General features: G+C 40.3%; 1 protein-coding gene across 1 annotated transcript in view; it reads left to right on the forward strand.

The window, feature by feature from the left end:
• LOC310729326 (uncharacterized protein) overlaps positions 1-12,659 on the forward strand; it is a gene marked incomplete at its 3' end in the record, with an annotated part of 15,188 nt that extends 2,529 nt beyond the window's left edge. The window contains exons 4-8 of the mRNA XM_083547439.1: positions 1,459-1,571; positions 1,648-1,837; positions 2,608-2,717; positions 11,101-12,555; positions 12,612-12,659. Of these exons, the coding sequence (XP_083403565.1) occupies positions 1,459-1,571; positions 1,648-1,837; positions 2,608-2,717; positions 11,101-12,555; positions 12,612-12,659 (1,916 nt within the window). The remainder of the gene's footprint in view (positions 1-1,458; positions 1,572-1,647; positions 1,838-2,607; positions 2,718-11,100; positions 12,556-12,611) is intronic.
• Between the last annotated feature and the right edge of the window lie 7,665 nt (positions 12,660-20,324).

Genomic DNA, 20,324 nt, shown 5'->3' on the forward strand with positions numbered 1-20,324 from the left:
TAAATGTAAACCAGATGTAATGGCTGCATGTCGCTGCAGAATGCTGTGGAAGCCATGCTGTTTAATTGTGTCCTCAATTTTGACTAAATCACCAACAGCAAAGCACCTCCACACCATCACACCTCCTCCTCCATGCTTCACCACACATTCAGGAACTGTCCGTTCACCCCGGTATGTCTAACAAAGTCACGCAGCTTAGAACCAAAAATCTCAAATTTGAACTCATCTAAGCGAAGAACAGTTTTCCACTGATCTAATGTCCACTCCTTGTGTTCCTCAGCCTAAGCAAGTTTCTTCTGCTTGTTGTTCTTCTGAAGAAATGGTTTCTTTGCTGCAGTTTGACCATGAAGGCCTGACTCAAACAATCAATGTTGAAATTTATCTGCCACTTAAACTCTGAGATTGATTGATGTAATTTGGGGGTTTCTAAGGCAGGTAATTCTAATAAACTTATCCTCTGCAGCAGAGGTAGCTCTTCATTTGTTAAAGTAATGATGGATCTGTTCTCTTTCCTTCACTGAGTGTTTCTTGCCATGAATCAGATTTGAACAGTAGCTGTAGTAGCACTAATAGTTATATTGACTCTGTACTCACACTTTCCTCTGCACAGGACAACTCTAATAAACTCTAAAGCACATTATGGTAAGAAATGGTCACCATTCCAGGTGACGACCTCGTGACTCTGATGAGGGAATTCCATGAGTTTACCGAGCTGCATCCAAGCTAAATCTAACTGCTTTGGACAATTGAAAAATCTAAAACAAATTCTGGGTCCTTTAACATGTTTGTGTTTACTACAAAACTCCAGATGTTTCTTATAGAGTTTGAATTCTTCAGTAGTAATGCACGATGTTAAAAATAATAAAAAGGGAAAAAAACAACACTGAACGAGAAGATGTATCCAAACCTTTAACTGTGTGTGTGTGTGTGTGTGTGTGTGTGTGTGTGTGTGTGTGTGTGTGTGTGTGTGTGTGTGTGTGTGTGTTAAATTCCATATGTACATTATTATGACTTGAAATAAAGGCTGACAGTTTAAGAAGCATTCCTGCGCATTACTGTATCTCGTGACCTTGATAAGGACAGAAGTCACCTGATAAAGTTCAAACTTACTAACTAACACACACACACTCACAAACACACCCTAATACACACTCCTACAGATTACACATGACAATCACAAATACACACTAACACACATTTGTATTGCGTTTTATTCCACATGGTGTTGTATATCTCTCCCTTTCTCACCTGTATTATTGACCCATGTGTCATTTACAATCCCAGCACAACATCTCAATGTTCCATAACATCTTCTCATCCCTGCAGGGCCACGATGCCATCAACAGAACACACCGATCAACTTTTCTCCAGTTATAACAGAATTACTAATGTTCTTCACTGAAACACAATAAAGATTTAAAGGTAAAGCAGTTGCTATTTACTTCTTTCTTCATTTAGATGACAAGCATCTGGTTTCCCTCAAACAGCTACTGCAGGAGTGCAGTCATGTGGACCTCCAGCCCACCTCACTGATTAGGATCTACTACACAGGCTGCTCTCTGCAGGACTGGGTGAGATTTTATATCTTTTAACATTTAGTATTTTGATGTAACGCATGCAGTGAGCCGTACACCTTCTTCTCTTTAGGTCGGGCAAAACACACAGTACTCAGTGAAACTGGGCTTCTCTAAAAGAACCCTGAATGAGGGCAACGTTACACCTGAAACTTGTCCGTCATCCACATCAAGACCTCTACAGGTTCCTGAAGTTACATGTGGAAGTGAGGAGGTCATCGTGAAGCTGGCGGCTAATGAGCTGAAAAATGTACAAAACATAGGTATGCAGTTCCCCTTCAGTCTATTTAGGAGTAGGATGGACATTTAAAAAATATCTCATGTCCATATTTTCATACATTGCAAGAGCAGTTAGAGTGCATCTTAAATCACACAATGGGAATAAATATGAGCTCCATGTTTAGCATGGCCAGTGTATCTGTGTTCATAGCAATTTAGGTTTTATACACACATCAGTGTGTGTATAATATATTAATAATTATAATAATAGAGTGAAGATGTAATCATATCTCTAACTCCCAAGCAGCTTCCATGAACCACTCTGCCCTAAAGGCCTGATGGACGGAGTATTCCTGTTTACATTTACATTAACACCAGTTCTTCAAGTCTCTACCAATGAATAAATCAACACTGGTTTACCAGATTACAAACCTAAGATACCCTCAGCCTAAAAGTTTAATTTTATAAGAAAGAGGAAGTTTTTTCCATCAGAAGATGGATATTTTTTTTTTTGTTTTTAATAAACTAGCAAAAATGTTTAAAACGTGTTTTTCTATTAGCACTTGTATTATTAGTTGTACTATATATATATATAAATGGTTAAATTCTTTTTTAGTCCTTTCTAAACAGCTGTATGGAAATCATGTTAGGACAGATCTTGCTAACTTGCTGAAGTTAAATTTATATTGTCACATGCAGCATCTGAGTGAAAGTGAATCTAGTAATGTACTGTAATATAATCCATTGGCTTGGAAGTTTATGGCACATGGCATGTAATATGCTTAGATACCATATTATTCCTTTCATTTTCCAGATTTTGATACACTTTCATCAGGAGAAAAGGATACATCTCAAGAACCTGGTTTAACACTCGAGAGTGATAAAGACCTGCTGGTTATTACAGTCCACCCCTCCAGGATGAAGGTAAATAAAATCTTTAAGACAATTTTGCAACTGAAAAACCACCTTTAATGGAGTTTAATAAAAATAAAACTATGAAACTAATAATAAATCAGAAAAATGTTAGAATCTCAGCTAAATAATCAAAATATATGATAAAAATTCTAGCGATATGGCAATTAAGTCAAGTCAAGTCAAGTTTATTTCTATACAGACATTGTCTCAAAGCAGCTTTACAGAAATCAACAGTGAAGGTGAAGGTGTGTGTTTATCCCTGATGAGCAGCCGTGGCGACAGTGGCAAGGAAAAACTCCCTTAGATGTAATGAGGAAGAAACCTTGAGAGGAACCAGACTCAAAAGGGGAACCCATCCTCATTTGGGTGACATCAAGAGTTTGACCATAAATCTATAAATTATAAATTATAGTGGCAAATTGGAGCAATAAAAAATGCAATAAAACAAATGCAATAATTTTTAATTCTCGTAAATCCATTTCTTATTCACAATAAAACAAAAAAAACCCCTCATATATTTAAACTGAGAATTTATACCATTTTAATGGGAAAAAAAGTACATTTTGATTTTGACGTCTCAAAAAAAGTTGTTACTGGGAAACAACAAAAGTTTGTATGCATCTGGGAACTGAGGAGAGCAGATGCTGAAGTTTTGGTAAGGAATGTTGTCCCATATGTGTGTGATACAGGATTTTAAGCTGCTAAACAGTTCTGGGTTTCCTTTGTTGTATTTTTACAGAATCATGACTCCTTTAAATGCAGTGGCCTTATAGTACAAGTTTAAGGTCAAGTTTATTTCTATAGCACTTTTAACAATGGACATTGTCTCAAAGCTTTATAGAATGTAACAAGGAAAGTGAATGATGTGTAAGCCTGGGGAGACTGTGCCAAGAGAAAACTCTCTTAGATGTTATGAGGAAGAAACCTTGAGAGAAACCAGACTCAAAAGCAGAACCTCATCCTCATTTGGGTGACATCAAGATTGTGATTATAGTCTTTAAACACTACAGAACACTGGAGAGTGAGAACTAACATGAGCACTGGAGTGTGTGATTATGACTGATGATCTTTCTACAGTCAACTACAGTCAGTTGAGATTATGGATTCGGGAGCTACTGAGCAACTCATAAAATAGCTCAACATCTGAGATCATCACAGATCCAACACCAGCTTCTCCATCCCAGAGCCTTTCAACACTCCAGGAGGTCCAATGTCAAAACTCCACATGAAATGGGATCCATATGCCGCTGGTACGTCTTTAGATGGTTCGGGATGTTTGTGGGCATCTACTTCTTTAAAGGTCCACAACCTTCATGAGGTGGGACGTGACTGTTGCTGGAGGAACCTCAGGATGCCTCGGGATGGGGAGAGAAAGAGAAGCAGTGTAGAGGAATTAGCGTAGCTGCTGTTCATGATATGAACAGCACAAGTTGATAATGTGCATGTGATCAGATGTTCTGGAGCACAAGGTTATGATGTGACGTGTGTTATGTGTAGAACTCGCTAAAAACATACGTCTTTAATCTGCACTTAAACTGGGAGAGTGTGTCTGAACCCCGAACACTGTCAGGAAGACTATTCCAGAGTTTAGGAGCTAAATGTAAAGGAACAGAACTGGGCAGCGACAATCTTTTCTAAAATCTTAGACATAAATGGGAGATTTGAAATTGGTCTGTAATTCGATAGTGTGTTTGGATCCAAATTAGGGTTCTTAATGAGGGGCTTAATAACTGCTAATTTGAGGGGTTTAGGGACGTGACCTAATGATAGCGAGGAGTTAATAATATTCAGACGAGGCTCACCAGCTGTACGTGTAAAACAGTGGAGTTGTGGAGTTGTGGGTGAGATTGGATCAGGAGATGCTGTCAGAGGTTGGACCGCGACATTTGTGTTTCTCTTTTTTTCCCAGTCAAGAAATTCATAAAGTCTTCACTACTTAACTGATGGAACACATTTTTCAGATCCCTAATTTGTAGTTAGTTTAGCTACTGTACTGAAAAGGAACCTGGGATTGTTTTGGTTGTTTCCTATTAATTTGCTCAGGTGTTCAGCTCCAGCAGTGTTTAGCTGCCTGCAATTCTAAATACCTCCAATTTAGATTTCCTCCATTTTCTCTCCAGATTACAGGCTGGTCTCTTGAGGGCATGCGTATGACTATTATACCAAGGTGCAGGTGCTTTTTCTATAATCTTTTTTAACCGGATGGGGGCAACGGTGTCTAATGTGCTAGTGAGGATAAGGTCTATGTAACTACTTCTGGGAGACTCTGCCTCTCTAAGATACACTATTTATACAAAAACATCTTACTGACCTGCTGTCAATGAACCTCATTAGTTACTAAATGTTTCTACAACTGCTAATTTTAAAAACATTTACTTTTCCAGACTTTTTTGTCGATCCCAACTTTGTGAGACATGTTGCAGCTGTCAAAATCAAAATCACCTTATTCTTTCCTTAAAATGGTACATTTGCTCATTTTGATATGGTTTCTATATTCTTGCAAAGATTATTCATCACTGTCATTAGTACATGCAGAAATCTTGACTTAAATGCACCAATCAGTCAAAACATTAATGCACTGAGAGATAGAGAAAAATTTTATTGATTATATTTTTACAGTAGCATCTGTAAAGGATGGAATTTACAGAATCTCACAAAAGTGCAATCATTTTAGTATCTTCTCAAAGGACAATATATAGAAATTAAACTTGGATATATTTAAGAACAGGGGTCACGAACATGGTGCCCGCGGGCCTTTTCTAAAAAATAGTTCACCATAGCGCCACTTAGCAGTGAGCTGCATCTATTTTTTTTTTTTGTTGCTATTCTTTTTTAAATCACACTTGCATTGGTGTGAATTTGAAAATGACAATATTAAAATATAGATGAGTGGATATAGATGAATATCATTCATTATTAATAATAACATATAATTAAAGGTAAATTGAGCACATTTGTTATTTCAGAAGTGTTTATCAAACTGGTAGCTCTCAGTTACAAAAAGGTTGGTGACCCCTGCTCTAGAGTATCATTGTGCAGTTTGTATAGTGAACATGTTAAAACTGTGCTTAAAGTGTAAATATTGGGTGTGAGCACCATTATTATCTAGCACTGCTTTAATCCTCCTGGGTATAGAATTTACCAGAGCTGCACAGGTTGATGCTGGGATCCTCATCCACTCCTCCATAAGGACATCACGTAGCTGCTGGGTGTTAAACACATGTCACTTCTCCACCTTCTGCTTGAGGATGCCCCACAGGTGCTAAAAGGGGGGGGGGGGGTGTCAGGTCTGGTACATTGGCCGACAATTTGGTTTGTATTGCCATCGTCCCTGAAGGAAGCCTCTTTTGAATCTGGCACACAAGAACGCCCACAAACAGTTTGCTGAAGACGACCTGTCCTAGAGCATGAATTACTTAAACCATGTGGTCTGATGAGACAAAGATAAACTTGTTTGACTCAGATGGTGTCCAGTATGTGTGGCGACGCCCTCATGAGGAGGACCAAGAAAATTGTGTCTTGCCTACAGTTAAGCATGGTGGTGGCAGCATCATGGTCTGGGGCTGCCCGAGTGCTGCTGGTACTGGGAAGCTGTGTTTCATCGAGGGAAAAATGGATTCCAACATGTACTGTGATATTCTAAAGCAGAACATGATGCTCTCCCTTTAGAGGGCCAAACCACAGTTTTCCAACATCATAATAACCCAAAAAATACAGCCAAGATGACAACTGCCTTGCTAAGGAAGCTGAAGGCAACCTCTGACAGCATCTCCCGACACAATCGTACTTACAACCCCACAACTACACTGTTTTACATGTATAGGACAGGAAGAGCTGTATGATGCTATTATGAAAGCTAAATCAACAACATGTCAGTTAGATCCAATTCCCACTAAACTACTGAAGGAAGTGTTATATACAGCTGGTGAGCCTCTTCTCAATATTATTAACTCCTCACTATCGTTAGGTCATGTCCCTAAATCCCTCGAGTTAGCAGTTATTAAGCCCCTCATTAAAAAACCTAATCTGGATCCAAGCACGCTATCGAATTACAGACCCATTTCAAATCTCCCATTTATGTCTAAGATTTTAGAAAAGATTGTCGCTGCCCAGTTATGTAACCACTTGCAGGAGAACAATATCTTTGAAGAGTTTCAGTCAGGTTTTAGGCCCCATCATAGCACAGAAACTGCTCTAGTTAAAATCACTAACGACCTGTTTTTAGCTTCAGACCAAGGCTACATCTCCCTATTAGTTTTACTAGATCTTAGTGCTGCGTTCGACACTATAGATCATGATCTTCTCCTCGATCGCTTACAGATTTACATCGGTATTCAGGGACAGGCATTAAGCTGGTTTAAATCCTACCTGTCCAATCGTTACCATTTCGTAGATTTAAATGGAGAGCTATCCAGGATAATGCTAGTAAATTATCCCCTTAGCGTGCCACAAGGGTCAGTTCTAGGACCCCTGCTTTTTACAATATACATGCTTCCATTAGGAAATATTATTAGAAGGCATGGAATTAGCTTCCATTGTTATGCTGATGATACCCAGCTACATATTTCATCCAAACCAGGCGATACAGCTCAATTAGCTCGCATAACTGAGTGTGTTGAAGAAATAAGAGATTGGATGACCCATAACTTTCTGCTATTAAATTCTGATAAAACGGAGATTTTGCTCATCGGCCCAAAAAATAGTACACAGAAGCTCCAGCATCTCAGCCTGCATTTAGACGGTTGTTCTGTAACTACTAGTTCAACGGTAAAAGACCTGGGAGTTATTTTAGACAGCAACTTATCTTTGAAAAATCACATCAATCAAGTTACAAAAACAGCCTTCTTTCACCTTAGAAATATTTCTAAGCTAAGAAATATGTTATCTATATCTGATGCAGAGAAGCTCGTCCATGCGTTTATGACCTCTAGAATAGACTACTGTAATGCATTACTAGGTGGATGTCCTGCATCATTAATAAACAAGCTTCAGTTAGTTCAGAATGCCGCAGCAAGAGTTCTTACTAGGTCAAGAAAATACGATTATATAACCCCAATCTTATCGTCCCTACATTGGCTTCCTATTAAGTTTCGAATAGACTACAAACTACTGCCACTCACTTATAAAGCACTAAATGGTTTGGCTCCCATGTATCTATCCAGTCTTTTAACACGCTACAATCCATCACGCTCCCTGAGATCTCAAAACTCTGGGCTTCTAGTAGTTCCTAGAATAGCAAAGTCCACTAAAGGCGGTAGAGCATTTTCACATTTAGCTCCTAAACTCTGGAATAGTCTTCCTGACAGTGTTCAGGGTTCAGATACACTCTCCCAGTTTAAGTGCAGATTAAAAACATATCTTTTTAGCAAAGCCTACACATAACACACATCACACACATCACATCACAACCTTGTGCGCCAGAATATATGATTACATGCACATTATCAACTTGTGCTGTTAATATCATGAACAGCAGCTACGCTAATTCCTCTCCACTGCTTCTCTCTCTCTCCCCATCCCGAGGCTTCCTGAGGTTTGGCCAGCTCCAGTCACGTCCCACCTCGTGAAGATTATGGACCTATGGATGATCATGGAGAAGTAGATGCCGAGTGTTTAAAGGCCCTGGCATGGAGAAGCTGATGCTGGATCTATGATGATCACAAATTGTTCTGTATTGTTGAAAGATTTATGACCAAACTCTTGATGTCACCCATATGAGGATGGGTTCCCCTTTGAGTCTGGTTCCTCTCGAGGTTTTTTCCTCATATCATCTAAGGGAGTTTTTCCTTGCCACTGTCGCCACGGCTGCTCATCAGGGACAAACGCACACCATTCACCTTCACTGTTGTTTTCTGTAAAGCTGCTTTGAGACAATGTCTGTTGTGAAAAGCGCAATACAAATAAACTTGACTTGACTTGACTTGACTTGAAGGTAAAGGTGTTTGAGTGGCCAAGTATGTCTTCAGACCTGAATCCTATTGAGCACCTGTGGGCCTCAAGCGGAAGGTGGAGAAGCATTGTGTGTGTAACATTATCATCATGGAGGAGTGGATGAGGATCCCAGCAACAACCTGAACAGCTCTGGTGAATTCCACACCCAGGAGGATTAAAGTAGTGCTACATAACAGTGGTGCTCACACACAATATTCACACTTTGGACACAGTTTTGTAATGTTCACTTAGAGTGTATTCTATTTTGCTGCCAGTTATTTAGACAACAATGGCTGCATGTTGAGTTATTTGTAGAGAACAGTAAATCTGTACTGCAGTACAGGCTGCACATCAACTACTCAAAAATATATCCTCTATAGGTTATCTTACTAGAGTATTGTAACTTGAGAAGAAATAATAAAATAGTTGCTGAAATTAAACTTTTGTAAGATACTGTATAAGGCAGGAATTAACCAGTTTTGGAAGATGATGTGTTGAAAGCAGGATAAATGGGCAAGTGTAAGGTACTGAGTGACTTTGGGTCAAATTGTGATGTCTTGACATTTACATTTACGTTTGCGGCATTTAGCAGACGCCCGTGTCCAATTCGATGTCTAAAATTGCTTTTAGTAATGAATAAATATACACTGGTACACTAGATTATAAACTTAATATAAATCAGACTATAACTCTTGATTTTTACAAAGCAAAGTTGGAAAGTGCTAAATAAAGTGTTTCTGGAAGATAAATGTCTTCAACCATCGCTTGAAGATAATCAGGGACTCGGCTGTACAGATATTCATTCCACCACCTCTTGGGCAGATTGAACACATGTAATGCAGCTTTGTTTTGGATCATTTGCAGTGGACAAATAGCATTCAAAGGAAGACCTGCCAGCAGAGAGTTTACATTTACATTTGCGGCATTTGGCAGACGCCCTTATCCAGGGCGACGTACAAAAATGAGTCTCTAGCAATGAATAAATCTACACTGGTACACCAGATTACAAACTTAATATAAATATAACTCTTGCATTCTACAAAGCACTACGGACTGCTGTACGGACATCTAGGGGAAGTTCATTCTACCACCTCGGTGCCAGAACAGAGAAGAGCTTTGAAGTATATTTACCTCTCATTTTGAGAGAAGGTGGTACCAGTTGAGCAGTGCTGGAGGATCTCAGACAGCGTGGTGCAGTGCGAGATGTGATGAGGTCTCTGAGGTAAGATGGTGCTGGTCCATTTTTGGGCTTGTAGGCAAGCATCTGTGTTTTGAATCTGATCCGTGCAGCTACTGGAAGCCAGGGAAGGAGCAGCAGTGGGGTGGTGTGGGAGAATTTGGGCTGATTGAACACAAGCCGTGCAGCTGCGTTTTGGATCATTTGCAGTGGATGAATAGCGTTCAGGGGAAGACCTGCCAGCAGAGAGTTGCAGTAGTCAAGTCTTGAAATGACAAGGGACTGAACAAGCACCTGGGCAGCCTGTGTGGACAGAAATGGTTGAATCCTTTGGATGTTGTAGAGAAGAAATCGAAAGGAACGAGCCACATTAGCGACATGTGAGAAGAAGTTCATTGTCCATAGTTACCCCGAGGTTACAAGCAGTGGCTGAAGGGGAGAGCAGAGAGTCATGAAGAGTTATTTGAAGATCTTGACCTGGAGATGAATCACCTGGGAGGACCAGCAGTTCTGTTTTGCTGGGGTTGAGTTTTAGTTAATGAGCACTCATCCATGAAGATATGTCTGTCAAGCATGCTGATATCCGAGCGGAAGCTGTGGTATCTGATGGAGGGAAAGAAAAGATTAGTTGAGTGTCATCTGCATTGCAGTGATAAGAAAACCCATTTTGAGGATATGACTTCACCAATGGAGTGGGTATAGAGGGAGAAAAGGAGGGGACCAAGTACCGAGCCTTGTGGGACACCAGTGGTGAGTATGCATGGGGCAGATGTTGATCCCCTCCATGTTACCTGTTATGAGCGACCTTCCAGTTAGGAAGCAAACCATTCCCATGCTGTTCCAGGGCTCTTGAGGGTAGACAAGAGAGTCTTGTGGTTGACTGTGTCACATAGAAAGCTCTGAACACTCCTCACATGGCACTATATGTTTAGATCTTATAGCACTGTTCGAATGGTCCTACCATCTCTCAGGGTAAGAGGTTGGTATACATCAGGAATCTTCTCTATTCTGGCACCTAGGTGGTGGAATGAACTTCAACTAGAACTTTACATCTTTTTGTTTAACAAAATTAAAAGTTTGATATAATTTCTCTCAACAGAGTTGAGAGCTGATGGTATCCTAAGTATACCTTTTTCATTCCCTGTTCTTTTCATTCTCAAAGAACATCTGTACTCTGGATAAAGGCGTCTGCTAAATGCCCTACATGTAAAAGTAATTAGTTTTTATCGCTAATAAATCGATTTAAAGACTGACTGATGCTAAATTGTGTTTACTTTGTGACAGGACCATGCTGGACTTGTGCTGCAGTACACTGATGTAACAAATGAACTGTACACAGCAAAAGTATTTTGTATTCAGTTTTACACTAGACCACGTGCCAAAAGAACATCCGAGGACTCTTTCTGGATGTTATATTGGAATCATGGTGCTCGGCAACCTCGGGCAATTTCTGAACAACCAACTCTTGGGTCTGAACTGCGACATAGAGGACATCGGTTTGGAGCAACAAAACTCAAAGCAGCAGAACCAACTGAAATTACTACAACTTTTGGGGCAATAACTGATGCAAAAACATCTGCAGAATCTACAACAGACTGCACAGATGCTGAGGCAACTCCTGCAGAGAAGATCTTGCTCACTGCAACTACGGTTCTTGAAGCAACACCTGACATGACAATCTCCACACTACACACAAGTTACACAAGTCTTGAGATTTCTTCTTCTGAATCTGAAATAACTTCTGCAGAGATTAACTCACTACATGCATCAATGTCCACATTACCTACACCAGCAAGAAGGGGAAACACTGAATATTCTAACAAAAAAAGTGAAACAAGGACATCAACCTCTGTAGAAACAAGCTCACTCGAAGAAACTGCTGTTTCAACAAGCTGCACAAGTGCTGAGATGTTTAGTTCTGAAAGTGAAACAACAAACACGGAAGCTCCTGCAGAAATGACCTCAATAACTTTTACTGCTATTAATGCAAATGATGAAATAATCACAGCAGTATCTACAACAGACAGTAACTCAATTATGGAGTGTTCTAGCATTGAAATTGAATATAGTACTACAGCATCAACAGTTCCGGAGATGAGCTCAGTGGATGAAACTGATGCACCAACCTCAGCAATTCCCATGACAACCACATACATAGATACTTTTATTTCGACCACTAAAAGTATAAAAAGTACCACATCAGCAACATCTCCAAAGACAACCTTAAAATCTACTCCTACTCTTCATCCATCAAATGATGAAATGCTCTCCACAGTGTCAACAACAATAACCAGCATGAATACTGAGGTTTCTACCACTAAAAGTCAAACAAACCCCACATTATCCACAACTTTTCTGAAAACAGTCTCAGTATCTACATCTACAACTACTGCTGCAAACACTGATACAACAACCTCTGCAGTGTCACTTCCTGAAACTCTGACTTTAAGAGCAACATCCTCTGCAGTACCTACACCAACAAGCCCTACGACATCTGAGGTTTCTACCACTGAAAGTGAAACAGTAACCACAATAGCAAAACCTACTTCAAAGATAACGTCACTATCTACAAACTCTACTAGTCTTGGTTCAACAATTGTTGCAACAACTCTCCCAGTACCTACAACAGCCGGCAACACAATTATGGAGCTGTCTACCACTAAAACAGAAACAAAACCCACAGTATTTACAACTCCATTGAAAACATCCTCAGAAACTAAATCTACTACTGCTCCTGCTGCAAACACTGATACAACAACCTCTGTAGTATCAATTCCTAAAACTCTTACTTTAAGAGCAACAACCTCTGCAGCATCTACACCAACAAGCCCTACAACCTCTGAGGTTTCTACCACTGAGAGTAAAACAATGAGCACAACAGAAGTACCTACTACAGAGATGACCTCAACACCTACAATGTCTACTACTCTTTATCTATCAAATGATGAAATGCTCTCCACAACAATAAGCAGCACAAATACTGAGGATTCTACAACTAGAAGTGAAACAATTACCACATCTGCAGCAACTACTGCAAAGAAAACTCCAGCCTCTGCTGCAACTACTCTTGGTGAAACATTTCATGCAAAATCATCTACACTTCCTGCAACTCTTATTGCAACAACCTCTGCAGTACCTACACAAACAAGCCCTACAGCCACTAAGGTTCCTACCACTGAAAGTGAAACAGTAACCACGATAGCAACACCTACTTCAAAGATAACGTCACTATCTACAAACCCTACTAGTCTTGGTTTAACAATTGTTGCAACAACCATCCCAGTACCTACAACAGCTGGCAACACAATCATGGAGATGTCTACCACTAAAACAGAAACAAAACCAACAGTATTCACAACTCTATTGAAAACATCCTCAGGAACTAAATCTACTACTGCTCCTGCTGCGAACACTGATACAACAACCTCTGCAGTATCAATTCCTGAAACTCTTACTTTAAGAGCAACAAACTCTGCAGTACCTTCAACAACAAGCCCTACAACCTCTGAGGTTTCTACCACTGAGAGTAATACAATAAGCTCAACAGAAGTACTTACTACAGAGATGACCTCAACACCTACAATGTCTACTACTCTTTATCCATCTAATGATGAAACGCTCTCCACAACAATAAGCAGCACAAATACTGAGGATTCTACAACTAGAAGTGAAACAATTACCACAGCTACAGCAACAACTGCAAAGAAAACTCCAGCCTCTGCTGCAACTACTCTTGTTGAAACATCTCATGCAATATCATCTACACTTCCTACAACTCTAGGTGCAACAACCTCTAAAGTACCCACACCAACAAGCCCTACAGCCACTGAGGTTTCTACCAGTGAAGGTGAAACAATAACCAGAACAAAGGTACCTACTACAGATGTGACCTCAACACCTGCAACACCTGCAGAGACGAGATCACTGGATCGAACTGATACTTCTCTTAGTGGACTAACTGATGCAACAACTGCCGCAATCCCTATGACAACCAGCTGCACAGGTACCCATTTTTCTACCACTAAATGTGTAAAAAGTAACACATCAGCAAAATCTACAAAGACCTCAAAACATGAAACTTCTCCTACTCTTCATCCATCAAATGATGAAATGCTCTCCACAGTCTCAACTAGCATAACCAACGTGAATGCTGAGGTTTCTACCACTAAAACTGAAACAGAAACAGAAACATTATTCACAACTCCATTGAAAACATCCTCAGAAACTACATCTACTACTGCTCCTGCTGCAAACACTGATACAACAACCTCTGCAGTATCAATTCCTGAAACTCTTACTTTAAGTGCAACAACCTCTGCAGTACCTACACCAACAAGCCCTACAGTCACTAAGGTTCCTACCACTGAAAGTGAAACAGTAACCACAATAGCAACACCTACTTCAAAGATAACGTCACTATCTACAAACTCTACTAGTCTTGGGTTAACAATTGTTGCAACAACCATCCCAGTACCTACAACAGCTGGCAACACAATTACGGAGATTTCTACCACTAAAACAGAAACAAAACCCACATTATTCACAACTCCATTAAAAACATCCTCAGGAACCACATCTACTACTGCTCCTGCTGCAAACACTGATACAACAACCTCTGCAGTATCAATTCCTGAAACTCTTACTTTAAGAGCAACAATCTCTGCAGCATCTACACCAACAAGCCCTACAACCTCTGAGGTTTCTACCACTGAGAGTAATACAATAAGCTCAACAGAAGTACTTACTAAAGAGATGACCTCAACACCTACAATGTCTACTACTCTTTATCCATCTAATGATGAAATGCTCTCCACAACAATAAGCAGCACAAATACTGAGGATTCTACAACTAGAAGTGAAACAATTACCACATCTGCAGCAACTACTGCAAAGAAAACTCCAGCCTCTGCTGCAACTACTCTTGGTGGAACATCTCATGCAATATCATCTACACGTCCTACAACTCTAGGTGCAACAACCTCCACAGTACCTACACCAACAAGCCCTACAGCCACTGGGGTTTCTACCAGTGAAGGTGAAACAATAACCACAACAGAGGTACCTACTACAGATGTGACCTCAACACCTGCAACACCTGCAGAGACGAGATCACTAGATCAAACTGATACTACTTTTGGTGGACTAACCGATGCAACAACCGCAGCAATCCCAATGACCACCAGCTGCACAGGTACCTATTTTTCTACCACTAAAAGTGTAAAAAGTACCACATCAGCAACATCTACAATGACAACCTCAAAACATGCAACTTCTCCTACTCTTCATCCATTAAATGATGAAATGCTCTCCACAGTGTCAACTAGAATAACCAGCTTGAATGCTGATGTTTTTACCACTAAAACTGAAACAGAACAAACATTATTCACAACTCCATTAAAAAGATCCTCAGGAACTACATCTACTACTGCTCCCGGTGCAAACACTGATACAACAACCTCTGCAGTATCACTTCCTGAAACTCTTACTTTAGGTGCAACAACCTCTGCAGTACCTACACCAACAAGCCCTACAACTTCTGAGGTTTCTACCAGTGAAAGTGAAACAATAAGCACAACAGAAGTACCTAGTACAGAGATGACCTCAACACCTACAATGTCTACTACTCTTTATCCATCTAATGATGAAATGCTCTCCACAACAATAAGCAGCACAAATACTGAGGATTCTACCGCTAGAAGTGAAACAATTACCACATCTGCAGCAACTACTGCAAAGAAAACTCCAGCCTCTGCTGCAACTACTCTTGGTGCAACATCTCATGCAACTTCTCCTACTCTTCATCCATCAAATGATGAAATGCTCTCCACTGTGTCAACTAGCATAACCAGCTTGAATGCTGAGATTTCTACCACTAAAACTGAAACAGAAACCACATTTTTCACAACTCCATTAAAAACATCCTCAGAAACTACATCTAATACTGCTCCTGCTGCAAACACTGATACAACAACCTCTGCAGTATCAATTCCTGAAACTCTTACTTTAAGAGCAACAACCTCTGCAGTACCTACACCAACAAGCCCTACAGTCACTAAGGTTCCTACCACTGAAAGTGAAACAGTAACCACAATAGCAACACCTACTTCAAAGATAACGTCACTATCTACAAACCCTACTAGTCTTGGGTTAACAATTGTTGCAACAACCATCCCAGTACCTACAACAGCTGGCAACACAATTATGGAGCTGTCTACCACTAAAACAGAAACAAAACCCACATTATTCACAACTCCATTAAAAACATCCTCAGGAACCACATCTACTACTGCTCCTGCTGCAAACACTGATACAACAACCTCTGTAGTATCAATTCCTGAAACTCTTACTTTAAGAGCAACAACCTCTGCAGTATCTACACCAACAAGCCCTACAACCTCTGAGGTTTCTACCACTGAGAGTAATACAATAAGCTCAACAGAAGTACTTACTACAGAGATGACCTCAACACCTACAATGTCTACTACTCTTTATCCATCTAATGATGAAATGCTCTCCACAACAATAAGCACCACAAATACTGAGGATTCTACAACTAGAAGTGAAACAATTACCACATCTGCAGCAACTACTGCAAAGAAAACTCCAGCCTCTGCTGCAACTACTCTTGGTGCAACATCTCATGCAACTTCTCCTACTCTTCATCCATCAAATGATGAAAAGCTCTCCACTGTGTCAACTGGCATAACCAGCTTGAATGCTGAGATTTCTACCACTAAAACTGAAACAGAAACCGCATTTTTCACAACTCCATTGAAAACATCCTCAGAAACTACATCTACTACTGCTCCTGCTGCAAACACTAATACAACAACCTCTGCAGTATCAATTCCTGAAACTCTTACTTTAAGAGCAACAACCTCTGCAGCATCTACACCAACAAGCCCTACAGTCACTAAGGTTCCTACCACTGAAAGTGAAACAGTAACCACAATAGCAACACCTACTTCAAAGATAACGTCACTATCTACAAACTCTACTAGTCTTGGGTTAACAATTGTTGCAACAATCATCCCAGTACCTACAACAGCTGGCAACACAATTACGGAGATTTCTACCACTAAAACAGAAACAAAACCCACATTATTCACAACTCCATTAAAAACATCCTCAGGAACCACATCTACTACTGCTCCTGCTGCAAACACTGATACAACAACCTCTGTAGTATCAATTCCTGAAACTCTTACTTTAAGAGCAACAACCTCTGCAGCATCTACACCAACAAGCCCTACAACCTCTGAGGTTTCTACCACTGAGAGTAATACAATAAGCTCAACAGAAGTACTTACTACAGAGATGACCTCAACACCTACAATGTCTACTACTCTTTATCCATCAAATGATGAAACGCTCTCCACAACAATAAGCAGCACAAATACTGAGGATTCTACAACTAGAAGTGAAACAATTACCACATCTGCAGCAACTACTGCAAAGAAAACTCCAGCCTCTGCTGCAACTACTCTTGGTGGAACATCTCATGCAATATCATCTACACGTCCTACAACTCTAGGTGCAACAACCTCCACAGTACCTACACCAACAAGCCCTACAGCCACTGGGGTTTCTACCAGTGAAGGTGAAACAATAACCACAACAGAGGTACCTACTACAGATGTGACCTCAACACCTGCAACACCTGCAGAGACAAGATCACTAGATCAAACTGATACTACTTTTGGTGGACTAACCGATGCAACAACCGCAGCAATCCCAATGACCACCAGCTGCACAGGTACCTATTTTTCTACCACTAAAAGTGTAAAACGTACCACATCAGCAACATCTACAATGACAACCTCAAAACATTCAACGTCTACTACTCTTCATCCATTAAATGGTGAAATGCTCTCCACAGTGTCAACTAGAATAACCAGCTTAAATGCTGATGTTTTTACCACTAAAACTGAAACAGAACAAACATTATTCACAACTCCATTAAAAAGATCCTCAGGAACTACATCTACTACTGCTCCCGGTGCAAACACTGATACAACAACCTCTGCAGTATCACTTCCTGAAACTCTTACTTTAGGTGCAACAACCTCTGCAGTACCTACACCAACAAGCCCTACAACTTCTGAGGTTTCTACCAGTGAAAGTGAAACAATAAGCACAACAGAAGTACCTACTACAGAGATGACCTCAACACCTACAATGTCTACTACTCTTTATCCATCTAATGATGAAATGCTGTCCACAACAATAAGCAGCACAAATACTGAGGATTCTACAACTAGAAGTGAAACAATTACCACATCTGCAGCAACTACTGCAAAGAAAACTCCAGCCTCTGCTGCAACTACTCTTGGTGCAACATCTCATGCAACTTCTCCTACTCTTCATCCATCAAATGATGAAATGCTCTCCACTGTGTCAACTAGCATAACCAGCTTGAATGCTGAGATTTCTACCACTAAAACTGAAACAGAAACCACATTTTTCACAACTCCATTAAAAACATCCTCAGAAACTACATCTAATACTGCTCCTGCTGCAAACACTGATACAACAACCTCTGCAGTATCAATTCCTGAAACTCTTACTTTAAGAGCAACAACCTCTGCAGTACCTACACCAACAAGCCCTACAGTCACTAAGGTTCCTACCACTGAAAGTGAAACAGTAACCACAATAGCAACACCTACTTCAAAGATAACGTCACTATCTACAAACCCTACTAGTCTTGGGTTAACAATTGTTGCAACAACCATCCCAGTACCTACAACAGCTGGCAACACAATTATGGAGCTGTCTACCACTAAAACAGAAACAAAACCCACATTATTCACAACTCCATTAAAAACATCCTCAGGAACCACATCTACTACTGCTCCTGCTGCAAACACTGATACAACAACCTCTGTAGTATCAATTCCTGAAACTCTTACTTTAAGAGCAACAACCTCTGCAGTATCTACACCAACAAGCCCTACAACCTCTGAGGTTTCTACCACTGAGAGTAATACAATAAGCTCAACAGAAGTACTTACTACAGAGATGACCTCAACACCTACAATGTCTACTACTCTTTATCCATCTAATGATGAAATGCTCTCCACAACAATAAGCACCACAAATACTGAGGATTCTACAACTAGAAGTGAAACAATTACCACATCTGCAGCAACTACTGCAAAGAAAACTCCAGCCTCTGCTGCAACTACTCTTGGTGCAACATCTCATGCAACTTCTCCTACTCTTCATCCATCAAATGATGAAAAGCTCTCCACTGTGTCAACTGGCATAACCAGCTTGAATGCTGAGATTTCTACCACTAAAACTGAAACAGAAACCGCATTTTTCACAACTCCATTGAAAACATCCTCAGAAACTACATCTACTACTGCTCCTGCTGCAAACACTAATACAACAACCTCTGCAGTATCAATTCCTGAAACTCTTACTTTAAGAGCAACAACCTCTGCAGCATCTACACCAACAAGCCCTACAGTCACTAAGGTTCCTACCACTGAAAGTGAAACAGTAACCACAATAGCAACACCTACTTCAAAGATAACGTCACTATCTACAAACTCTACTAGTCTTGGGTTAACAATTGTTGCAACAATCATCCCAGTACCTACAACAGCTGGCAACACAATTACGGAGATTTCTACCACTAAAACAGAAACAAAACCCACATTATTCACAACTCCATTAAAAACATCCTCAGGAACCACATCTACTACTGCTCCTGCTGCAAACACTGATACAACAACCTCTGTAGTATCAATTCCTGAAACTCTTACTTTAAGAGCAACAACCTCTGCAGCATCTACACCAACAAGCCCTACAACCTCTGAGGTTTCTACCACTGAGAGTAATACAATAAGCTCAACAGAAGTACTTACTACAGAGATGACCTCAACACCTACAATGTCTACTACTCTTTATCCATCAAATGATGAAACGCTCTCCACAACAATAAGCAGCACAAATACTGAGGATTCTACAACTAGAAGTGAAACAATTACCACATCTGCAGCAACTACTGCAAAGAAAACTCCAGCCTCTGCTGCAACTACTCTTGGTGGAACATCTCATGCAATATCATCTACACGTCCTACAACTCTAGGTGCAACAACCTCCACAGTACCTACACCAACAAGCCCTACAGCCACTGGGGTTTCTACCAGTGAAGGTGAAACAATAACCACAACAGAGGTACCTACTACAGATGTGACCTCAACACCTGCAACACCTGCAGAGACAAGATCACTAGATCAAACTGATACTACTTTTGGTGGACTAACCGATGCAACAACCGCAGCAATCCCAATGACCACCAGCTGCACAGGTACCTATTTTTCTACCACTAAAAGTGTAAAACGTACCACATCAGCAACATCTACAATGACAACCTCAAAACATTCAACGTCTACTACTCTTCATCCATTAAATGGTGAAATGCTCTCCACAGTGTCAACTAGAATAACCAGCTTAAATGCTGATGTTTTTACCACTAAAACTGAAACAGAACAAAC

The sequence above is a fragment of the Silurus aristotelis genome (assembly GCF_946808225.1).
Source record: "Silurus aristotelis genome assembly, chromosome: 7".
Classification (NCBI taxonomy): Eukaryota; Metazoa; Chordata; class Actinopteri; order Siluriformes; family Siluridae; genus Silurus; species Silurus aristotelis.